Source organism: Colias croceus, chromosome 12 (genome assembly GCF_905220415.1).
Source record: "Colias croceus chromosome 12, ilColCroc2.1".
Classification (NCBI taxonomy): domain Eukaryota; kingdom Metazoa; phylum Arthropoda; class Insecta; order Lepidoptera; family Pieridae; genus Colias; species Colias croceus.
The window spans coordinates 3,738,180-3,750,149 of NC_059548.1; the positions used below are offsets into that span (position 1 = coordinate 3,738,180).

At 30.7% G+C, this 11,970-nt stretch overlaps 1 protein-coding gene across 3 annotated transcripts; it reads right to left on the reverse strand.

Moving 5' to 3' along the window:
* Positions 1-1,537: 1,537 nt before the first annotated feature.
* On the reverse strand, positions 1,538-11,648 carry LOC123696054 (orcokinin peptides-like). Of its 3 annotated transcripts, XM_045642060.1 has the most exons (7): positions 11,494-11,648; positions 7,517-7,599; positions 7,037-7,082; positions 5,428-5,533; positions 4,241-4,330; positions 2,876-2,995; positions 1,538-2,174 (listed from the first exon to the last, which is right to left on the reverse strand). In XM_045642060.1, the coding sequence occupies exons 2-7, from the start codon at positions 7,589-7,591 to the stop codon at positions 2,063-2,065; spliced, it is 549 nt and encodes a 182-aa protein (XP_045498016.1). In that variant the 5' UTR covers positions 7,592-7,599; positions 11,494-11,648; the 3' UTR covers positions 1,538-2,062. The 3 variants fall into 3 exon arrangements, with proteins under 3 accessions (XP_045498016.1, XP_045498015.1, XP_045498014.1); XM_045642059.1 differs by lacking the exons at positions 1,538-2,174; positions 2,876-2,995; positions 4,241-4,330; positions 5,428-5,533 and adding exons at positions 5,881-6,267; positions 6,304-6,621 and having other exon boundaries at positions 11,494-11,594; XM_045642058.1 differs by lacking the exons at positions 1,538-2,174; positions 2,876-2,995; positions 4,241-4,330; positions 5,428-5,533 and adding an exon at positions 5,881-6,621 and having other exon boundaries at positions 11,494-11,593.
* Between the last annotated feature and the right edge of the window lie 322 nt (positions 11,649-11,970).

Consider the following 11,970-nt stretch of genomic DNA (forward strand, 5'->3'; position numbering starts at 1 on the left):
TAAAGTTCAGCGTAAATTGCATTTCAATGTTTTTGTACAATATTTCATAGTAATTAATTGAATAGAATAAAGAGAGAATATATGATCTTAACTTTGTATTATAGTTAAAGAATATCTGCTATAAGACTGGAAAAGCTATAAAATTGGAAGAAACAACGATGTGGGAAACTTTCAGTAGCGGCTGGCTCGTTCGTTAAACGCCCTGTAACAGATATCAGTACTTTCTAAATTTCGCGAGATAAACTCTAACGACAATACGAGAGCATTGGCTCTCTGCCATAAACTATATTAATGAAATTGCGCCTTTATTTAAAGTTAATTTGGAATCGAATGTGACTAGCATAAAGCGGAGACGGTATTTCCGAGATAATTGCGCTATCGGCACGAACTTTAATTAGCTGAAAACGCGCCTCATCACGTCGCTACTGGGACGTAGCTCCTATATGGTACCTACGCTGAACATCCTGTGTTAAATTTCGATCCTTCAGATTACTACTGAAACTTGGTAAACATTCGGTACGGTACGATTGTCAAATAAATATTTCTGAGATGATAATTATTATTATCAAATACATAATGCATAATCCAAAAATTGTATAATCATGTAATTTTATTTCGACAGTAATTAGTTGTGTTCTACTTTTAGTTATGAGAAGGTAAATAGTTACCAAAGTAAATAGTATCTTTTTTAATTTTACCATTGAAATATTTCAGTAGGGAAATGAGTACCTATTGTTAAAAAAAAATCTGTTGTAGTTGGTTGTAGTCATTTTTCTATGGGGTAAAAAATGATCAGTACAATACTAATATTTGTTATTTGTTTTCAAAGTGATTGCCTATGGGAGGACTATTTGTCGACGGCAAATTGGTTCCGTTCTCGATTCTCATTATGATCCACCCGTTCCTAGTTTGCTGTTATTACCTACGGGCTGTAGAAAATTGGACGTAATACAGAAATTTTCATAAAAAAGGGAAATGCACAACCTCAGAGTCATTCGCTTCGTTTTATGTTACACGTATGTTGTGAATTTTGAATCTATTGATGTTGATTTGTATGACCAAAGTAAGAAAAATTCTGGTTTATGCTATTTGAGAGATTGAATCAATATTACTTCGATTTATTGTTGTTTCTAGTAGTAAATATTTAAAAGAAAATTGTTATTTCTATGTCAGGAATTTTATAAAAGGAAAACAATCTAATGAGTCAAATAACAGTACCAATTACCATTAACATTTTTTTATTGTGATTCTTCAATGTGATTTGTGATCTTAAAATGCTTTAATATTTTCATGATTATCATATTGTGAATATTATGTTCATTAGAACATAATATTCATTACTTAGTCAAAAGTAAATTTTCAAGGGCTATTATTTATTATTTGCAATATGATTTGTTACGTTTACAAATGAATATTTTCCCCGTGTTTCTATCTATATATAAATCTTGGGAAATAAATAATTGAAAAACCTTTTAATTTTAAGGAATATATTTATATGAAAAATAATACATTGAAATAATCATCATTTCCACGTCTTTCGATTTAAAGACATAGTATAATATCATCTCTTAGAAGTCGATATTAAAAAATCTAAGGTCATTTTACAAACACTCTCTCCTTATAAAATAAATAAATATACATTACTTTATACTAATATTCTAAAACATTTCATTTTAAAACTAAGTAATTGTTAAACATTTATATGTTAAAATAGATTACATAAAATTAGTGTTCGAATTACAATTGAACCTGTAGAAAAAGTAAACGTTCTATATGACTCTATATATAACATCTCTTACTAATATTTTTGTTCTATATCGGAATTTTTTTACGAAAATATACTATGATAATTATGTCATCATGGCTTCGGGGAAATATATTTCGTTAAGATAATCTGGAAATTCTACCGAAATTTGATATAATAAGGAAGTATAGTCACGTCAACCAAGTTCGTAGCGGGACAACATTTGATCTTGTTAAATTTGTAACGAGAATCCAAAGCATCAAGAAGTATTTTTAAGGGGATTTAAGCCGATGGACGTTGAAACTGGAATATATTTATTTATCGTAGAGAATGCGATTCGCTGGATCTCTTGGAGCCGATGGGGAATGGGGAGAGATCGATTTCGTCCATGGGGTAGTCGGGCCTGTAGCGCTTCTTATCCAAGTTGGATCTGTAATTTATGGAACAATTAAAATACAGATTAAAAGCTTTCCAAATAGGTTCTAAAAATACAAGGAATGAAATTTTAATCTAGCTCTAGTAATATGTAGAGATTCAACTCAAAGTACGGATAATCCAGATTACTCGTTGCCGATTTTTGTATATATGGTTCTTTCCCTTATATGTTTAAGGTTTAATTGAAACTAGAAAGCTTTCCTATTACGTATACAAATGATTCATTCCATTTTAATTTGGAAACGCACGCTCGGATAATCCTCACAAGTGGGTGTGAAGTTTTATACCTAATAAATATGACAACTGTGTTATAAACTTCATAATTAAAACACAAACATCCTTCGTAAAAGTTTCAGGGTTACGATCAAAACTTTCGTGTCAAGTCGTGCATTCTAGTTGAATTACTTTTGTCATACTCTTTATCTTTCACGACTCAGGGGAGTAAATCTTTACTTTATGTTTACAATATCTAATTAAATGTTAACCATTTTCTTGTCTTAAAAGCCACTTTATAATAAACTTTACAAAGTAAATTAAACACTTTCAATTACCTGTTCAAATATGTGTTATGGATAGATATGTAAGTATTTAGGAATGTTGAGAATCCTGGTAGAAACACACCTAAAGATCAAATACATCATAGGTATATATAGGTATACCTAGGTACTAACAATTTTTTATATATAGTTTACTTACACAGGGTTGTCAAGATAGTTGGGCCCGATGATGTGATAGAATCGTTTGAACGGGAAGGGCATGGACGATTGGTCAATTTCGTCGAAGTTGCGTTTTTTCACAAACGTGTTGAGGTTTGACCTGTGTACATAATTCCGGGATTATGTAAAGGTTACTTACATGTTTAATTTTACTCACTGGTTTAGTTTAGGTGCTTGGTAGTTTTAATTTCCTGAATGTAGTGCCGATATGAATTATAGTGCAAGAGCTTTAGTATATGTATACGTACTTGTTATAATATCTCCTACATCATTTTGTTATGTTGTTTGAAAATAATCGTGTGTACTCAGTTTACAATTTTTTTTAAATTCGTTCACATCATCGTTTAGATTTTAGAAGAATCGAAACGTATTTAAAATAAATGGTAAATTTATTTTCAGTGAACGTTTAGTTAAACAATTCAAATAGAAATTTATTAACGGGTCAGTGTGAAAACTCGACTAACTATATACATGTAAACAACAAAATATTAGCTTTTCTAAACTAAACGAAGTTGAATTAGACCCTTGGCAAATGTATATTAATGAATAGTGAACGTATGTATGTATCTGTAATATTTTTGTTAACATGACAGGATATAAAAAAAAATGTTTGTCTAAATTGGGAAGAAAGGTTAAATATGTATTTTTAAGTACACAAAAAAAAGGAAACAAAAATGAATGAACTTTATCCCGTTATCATGTTTCATGTTTTCCTGTAAGTAAAAAAGCTCCATCACCGGAATATGCAGATAACCTATATTTATTGCGATCTCTACCACTATAAATACTGGTGGTCCAAATATTAGAACGTGTGTGTAACATAATTTTGAAGAAAGTTACAGCAGATAAAGCCCAACAAAGTCACAATGTGTCCATGTCAAGGTCTAAAATGTTACCTCAGAGACCGTAGTTTAAGATAATTACTTCTGAACAAAGTAAAACTGTAAAGTCAAGTTTCAAGTGCGACTGGCTGTGCGTACAGATTTAGTTTGTTGATCGTATAGCTTGTAAATTGCTTGAAATCAACATCTTAAATTCATAGTCACGTCTATTTACCCTGAAATTATGTAATACCATTTAGTTTCAACATAGACTTGTTGATGAAAGATGAAAGATTGGGGATAAATGAAAATTGTGCTAGAGATGTAGTTATTGATTGTATAACAATTAAAATACATTTTTTTAAAACTGTGGTAAAAATATTAATATTTCATTGCAGCTGTTCAAAGTTCCAATGAAGAAAACGCATTCGGCATTACCTATGGGATTTCCCATTTGCTGAATGCAGCACATACTTTGGTACAATATAAGTATACAATATATTAAAATTCAAATGACGTCTTACCGGTCGATTTCATCAAAGTTGCGTTTGGGGAATCCTTCTCCGTAATACCCGTATTCAAAAGGACTCAGCAGTGCCCGGTTGCCATATGGACTATAATGAAATGCTTATATTAGTTTGACTGTATATTTAAATAAAGCTGACAGTGTTTTTATCCATACTATATAATATTATAAATGCGAAAGTAACTCTGTCTGTCTGTCTGTTACTCAATCACGCCTAAACTACTGAACCAATTTTCATGAAATTTGGTATGGAGATATTTTGATATCCGAGAAAGGACATAGGCTACTTTTTATCCCGGGAAAATGACGCAATCCCGGAAATCCCACGGGAACGGGAACTATGCGGTTTTTCTATAACTGCGCAGGCGAAGCCGCGGGAAAAAACATAGTTTCATATAAAATTTGATTTATGTCGCAGCTATAAAGATAAATAAATAAATAAATAAATAAATAAATAAATCTTATATATATAAAATTCTCGTGTCACAATGTTAGTCTGCATACTCCTCCGAAACGGCTGGACCGATTCTCATGAAATTTTCTGTGCATATCGGGTAAGTCTGAGAATCGGCCAACATCTATTTTTCATATGTACCACGGCCGAAGCCGGGGCGGACCGCTATATATTATTAAAGCAGTCGAATCAGAAATAATATAAGTATTTTATTTCACTAATGATACATGAAAAATATTTTCCGCAATTTTCCTTATTGTAACGCAATATTTTATGATTGATATATTTCTATTCAGTACATACATTAATGGATATTGATACGTTATATTTTACTTTTGCACTTTATATCATATTTTTATTGAAATCTATTAATATGAAGTCAGTATTGAAATACAAAAGTGTGACAGATTAATGTAGTTAGGTAAAGCTTGCTTGTAAATAACTTAATTGTAATTGTCTATAAATTTGTTATCACATAGCAGACCGGATTACTGTAAAGTGAACTAGTAGATCCTCTATAAGTTTCTCTAAGGATTTACGTGAATTAATAACGGTCAGGTCAAACCAATTTGTAAGTCAGGTTGTTCTTGAGCCACATGAAAATTTGAATTACCGGAATTTGTATAACATAAAACATATTTCATTAAAATATTTACATACAATAATGGTATTACAAAGTTAAATAAAATACCTAGTATACTAAAATTAATAGTATTATTATTTATACGTACCTAAGATAATCATAACGTCTTCCCAAATGTGCCATTCGATGGGCCTCACGGACTTGTCTCACCAAATTATTTCCTCCTATTGATTCCAAATTGCGGGGTTTGTTACCTAAACACATTATGACAACATATATTATGATGTCTATCTCATCACAATTATAAATTGTTCTTACCTGAGTTTGTGTGTTGTATACAAAAATATTGGCTCTGGAACTTGCATAATATATCTATTTTTCTATTCGAGTAGTTTACATGCTTGTCTCCGATGTATGCAGAAAGTCACGTTTCCGTATTATAAAATAGTTGGGTCAAAATTGGGTCCGTGATATAGCATTAAGTTTTATAAACGCGCACGACGATTTATAGTAAATTAAAACATGTATTGGCTAAGGAGTTAGGATTGTATAAACTATAAGGGAATTGAGATGTTTAATAGAAAAAAAAAAATAGTTTTTATCTGCACATTTATTTTTATTAAAATTATAATCACAAACATCGAATATACTTACATTGAAAAATATGTTTTAGTAGGAATAATTTATTTGATCACTTGCTCCAATGATATGATGAAAACGTTGCTGGAATTGCATTGCCAACTCACTATTACAAGTTACACAAAGTTACCACCTCCCAGAGGGTCCACTTCCCTAACCAAATTAGCTCCTCCGATTGAATCTAGATTACGTACAAAATTTCCTCCGCCTAATGAGTCCAGATTTCTTTTAACGAGATTGGGTCCACCGATTTGATCAAGATTTTTCTTGACTAGATTAGCGCCACCAATAGAATCTAAATTTCTCACAAGATTTGCCCCTCCAATGGAATCTAAATTTCTCACAAGATTTGCCCCTCCAATGGAATCTAAATTTCTCACAAGATTTGCCCCACCAATCGAATCTAAATTGCGAACCAAATTGCCGCCACCTAGAGCATCCACAAACCTCGCATAATGGTTATTTCCACCAATACTGCGGCCTAGGAGTGTAGAACCTCCTAAATTATCCAAATTCTTTCCAAACGTTAAGCTTCTCCCTAGAAGGCTACTGCCACCAAGACCGTCAGTTGTACGTCCATTTCCAGTCAAAGCTTTAGCTAATAAAGTAGACATCACATAGTCATGGTGTCTTCCATCATTTTTATTTTCATATTGCAGTAAGAAACGTAAGAAATTCTCTAGTTCTTGTCTTTGTCTTAAATCTGTAACAAAATGTATCGTGTTCATATTGCAATATATTTATCACGTGACAAATAGCCAAATAATTCGAGGTGTACTTACCAGAAGAATACGAGTGCACATGTGAAGCTTTTGTGTCGTGACTGTGCGTTGTAGGTAAAGTGCGTTTCCATCACCACAAATACGTGAAAATGTGAAAGAATTTAGAAGTGCAAACTCGTGAATTGGAAAACATTTGATTTGTGATGTTGTGCATAGGGTTGCATAATATTTAAAACCTTACCAATACCAAAACCATTAAATTGCACGGGGCGTGACAAGTGAAAGGGAATTATACATTAGATTTCCGTGAGAGAAAAACCAAAGGACCATCAGTGCTAGGGGTTTATAAGTGCCGTAATTGAGTTGTGTAATTAAATATTTTATACTATATCTTACCACTTTCATACCGCTCGGCAGAATTATGATCGGATAACTCCTGTTCCTGCCAAAAAATGTATAAACATTTAAAATGGAGCAAATTTTTTCGAACCAACGCGGGATTAAAGTTGAAAAATATCTAAAAAGTGAATGTCGTAAACAGTACGTTGAAAATAATTGGTCAGGTTGTTTTTATGTATTTTTAAATTTGGGTTTATTTGCGGTATTAGCAAAAAAAAATATTATGAATCTGGTTGAGGCGAAGTTCTTTATTAAAATGTTCTAAGGCAAGAAATTGCTTGGGGAGTGAAAATTATTTATTTGATTAACATTTTCTTATTAGTTTCATTATGAACAAATAAATTTAGATAAGGATGAACGACTACCATCAATATAAAGAATTGGCTGTTTGTACATAAAAAGAGAAAACAATAAATCGAGAAGACAAAATATTTTCAAATCTAATGTTTGTATCAGTAATTGTAATGTTCACTGTACCTGTCGAGGGTCAGCATTGCAGCAGATAACTAGTGTGACCAAGGCGACGACCACTGCTCCACTGGCGCGGATCATTTTGTATACTGAAAATACTTATTTTGAGAATTGCATACTAACATACTTACAGACCTATTGAAATACTGGAAGTCAAATTCCACGAAAATTTTAAATTATTATTTACATTTTCTCGAGAAACGTGATATAAAATAAGTTCTAAAGAGCAGGTGTGAAAGCTCAAAGCATCGCATAGCTTTTATGTTATCAATAATTCACTATCGTATGGACTACGTATCCCAGAAGTGAATTTCATACAATTTAAGCAATATCAATGCATTTGTGGACATTTTCTGATGTATATTATAGCTGTAAAATGGAGAAATAAAACAAGTCATAAACTACTAATATCTAGAGCGCATTTAATCATTATAAAATATATAATTTGAAATAAAACGCAGTGAGTAAAAGAACGGGCCATTTCATTAGAACGGGTTAAGTAAGACTGTCAGTATCTAGGGGCAATAAGTGAACTTCAATTAAGACCGTTACGTGTAATAAAATCTACCGTTTGAAGTATTTTTCAAAGAAAAGGTTTCCTCTTAGCTTTTAAATGTACATACAATACGTACAATTATTGGAAATCTACATTTTAACGTTATAGAGAACTTGAGAAATATTTTTATTGAGTTCTTTACTAAATCTAAAATATTATTGTTATTTTATAATTATCATATCAATTAATAAAATTCATATCATATGCATATTACCAATTATTTTTTAATTAGATTCAAGCTTATAACATTAAATATTAAAAAAGTAACGTGGTACTTTGGCTCTACATACATAATTCAAGCATATTCAAAACATTTATTAAAATTTGCCGCATTGCTTCCTAGAAGGGATTGCTGGAAAAGGAAGTTATATAGAGAAAGGGCGCACAACCTGGTTACAGGAAGGAAAACGAAGCATTAAGTATACGTTGTAACCTTCTGCTGTTTTCTGTGGAATAATAATTGACCTCATTTTGAATAAGATTCAACGTATTCAATCTTAAGTAGGTTATAAGAATTATAAATATTTGTATAGATGAGGTGGATATTATTTAAGCTTACACGAAAATATTCAACCGGTACATAGTATTGTGAATGTATAACTCACTTGTTACCTTTCTAATCAGATATCCCTCAAATGTACGAACTGATGGAAGCTCTATATATTGTTTCTTTCTATAAGGTATAATATATCTGAAGTATTGTAATATAGATTGTGAAATACAATGTTTTCTTAGAAATGTAAACTACTTTTGTTAAAGTTTATCTACATAATTATGTTGGATTTGAATAATTAATCGCATGTTCGTATTATCATTAATTTTCTAATAAAGTTTAGAAGCGAACCTTCGTCCTACCCTGCTTGTGAATCTTGTTTGATGCCTTCAGGTTATTTATGAAGAACTGTCTAAGCACATTGTATCTACATATAAGTAGGTACCGTAAACAATGTATGATGAATGTTTGCTAAACAATAAGCGACTGAAAGATAAAAGGACTCACTGAGAACTCATATTTATTTGGAATAGTTAGTTTTTTCTGAATGCATAACTATAAGTATATATCTAAACGTAATAGTGTAAATTATTAAACTTTTGTAGGTACATACCTACTTCTCAAAATTACTGCTTTAAAGAACCAGGTTGACTTTCGTAAATTTGAATAATTATTTTATTCATACTTGTAGGTCTGGTAAAATACGTTATTTTTAGGTATATAAATGTAAAACGTTTAGTACTATTTTAGTCTTCATAATTTCTAGAACTCAAAATACTAAATAAACTTTCGTATTATTTTGTATATAATATCGAAGAATCAGAGATTCGCATAAAGCCACCAATATTTGAGTTCAATATGAATTTAATCTGGGTCGGTGTATACTTACTTATTCAATTTATGACATACAATCTATTAGGTGGGAGTAGCCACGACGCTAGAGATAATAATACTCTTGAAATATACCTGTATAAATATTTAATGAAATACAAAGATACAAAGCTGAAAAGGATTTGAGAGGATTTTTGTCTCATACATCCATTAAGCACGTTATAATGTATGCGGGTGTTCATTTAAAATTTGAGCACATATCTACAACAATATGAACCATTACCATTTAGTTTTTGTTTTTCTCAGACGAAGTTCTTTATACGTAATGACTTAGAGATTATTACAAAGACATCAACGCGTTTCTTTCACGGCATTTGATGAAAGATTAATTATCGCGCGAAATCGTTATACGAGTACATTATTTCTGAACTTGTTCGTATTTTTTTTACTACTTAGTTAAAAAATTAATAAATTTCTGAATAAAATAGTAATGGAAATTCATTAAATACAGGATTAAGAAATATAATCAGTTAAATTAAAATATGTTTTAGATGAGTGAGTAAAGGCGTCTACTTATTAATATTATAAATTTTTGTTTGTCTTTACATTGCAACAGAGCTAATAAGCAATTTTATAGTTGTATTTGTATTAATGTCATTCTAATTCTGAGTGATTTTTACGAACTCTTTTAATTTAAGAGGACGGCAAACCATATTTCAAGCGTGCTTAGAATACATTACAAAACTGTGAAATGGACGCGTCTGTACAAAACAACATTTATTTTGATCATAAAATTTTATTTCTCATGTGTGCTGTTCATTCGTCTTACTTGGCACAGTACCTTGTCATTATTGACTGAATAATAAAATATATTTGTGACAAATGTCACTTACATCAGATGGCCTGGAACTGTAGTAGTTCGTCAAAATACCCTTATTTAAAGTCCCGAAATAATATAAAAATGGGATCAGTTTACATATAAAATCAGTAAAAGCTATAGATTTTGTTCGTATCTTTAAAAATTCTTCGTATCTTTATCTTTCTTTTATCTTTCTTTAAACAAAAATTAACAAAGTAATTAATACGATTTGTAGATGTCAGTTCTATTGTAGAAGGTCTTCCTTGAATTTTCCGCACTTATTCCATTTTCATGGCTAAATATTTTTAAAATAACAATTTAACAGCATTGATAGAAAATTATGTTTGCATTCATAGTATTTAAATTAGATACCATTTCGTCACAATTTATTGGTTGACCTTTCGATTCTAAGTTTCGATTATTATCCCTCTTTCGCTGATACTTATTTACCTTCAAGAAGTTACACGCGCAATAAATTATGTAAGATTGCTTATAATTTTTGTTCAATTGAAGATTATTTATAGAAATCATATGAATATGTTTTCTATTCCAGTAGAGTCTGATCAATAATTTGCGTAATTGTTATTATTGTTCAACGGTTTCTAGATTATATATGTATGTATTTTTAACTGTGTCGTCTTTAGTGGTTGGTTTTGAAACATTCTTTTGTATTCTAACATGAAATGTAACAATGTTTTTGAGTATGTGGGCATTAGCATTTTATATTAAAATTTTTCGCGAGTAGCCAGTTTTGTTGCTACCTTTTATTGCCAATAAAATTTAAGTTGTTACATTATGTTCGTTTACAATTTGGTTCATACCATTAAATTGTGGTTGTCGCAAATTAATATAATAGAACAATTTATTATTTATATTGAAAACCGCAGACTCTACAGGTCACAATGTCATCAAAAACGATTCATCAGTTTCTGACCAATAATACACGCAAGTATATAAATTGGTGTACGCAAATAAATAAAATAGAATAATTTGTTATTTGTATTTAAAACCGCAGACTCTACAGGTCACAATGTCATCAAAAACGATTCATCAGTTACTGACCAACAATACACACAAGTATATAAATTGGTGTACGCAAATAAATAAAATAGAACAATTTATTATTTGAATTGTATTAAAATTTACTTTTTAAAAGTTCTGAAAATTAAATGTAAAAATTTACAAAAGTAAAAAAATGAAGTTAGGTAAGAATACTGGAGAGCTGAATATAAATGTATACTGACCTGGTATGATGATGCTGGTTGGGAAGTTGTGTTGACGGTGTTGTGGTGCGATGTGCCGTGGAAGCGATCTCGACGGCTTTTATATCGTTGGGCGGATTGGGCGGGCGGTCCGCCCTCCGCCTCGTTAATGCAACAAGCTGCCTCACGTTCACTGTATTATCAATTGTCATTCCATTTGTAATATATTTCGTTATTTTAATGTCGTTTTGGGTAAATGTTTTATTTCACATTTGTGATGAAAGCTTATTTAAGTTTTGTTGATTTGTAACATAATATTGTTGCTGTATACTGAAGAATATGGTTTATACTCGTGTTTTTTTTTTTACTTTTTCAAAATAGGATATTTAAAATATTTTATCAGGTTTCATCCTACTACTATTTTTTTTTGTTTCAAAAATTATCGACCCCGGTCTACTATGTTAAAGTGAGCAATGAATTTCAAGTCAAGACAATTTTATTTATATTGGTCTTGAAATT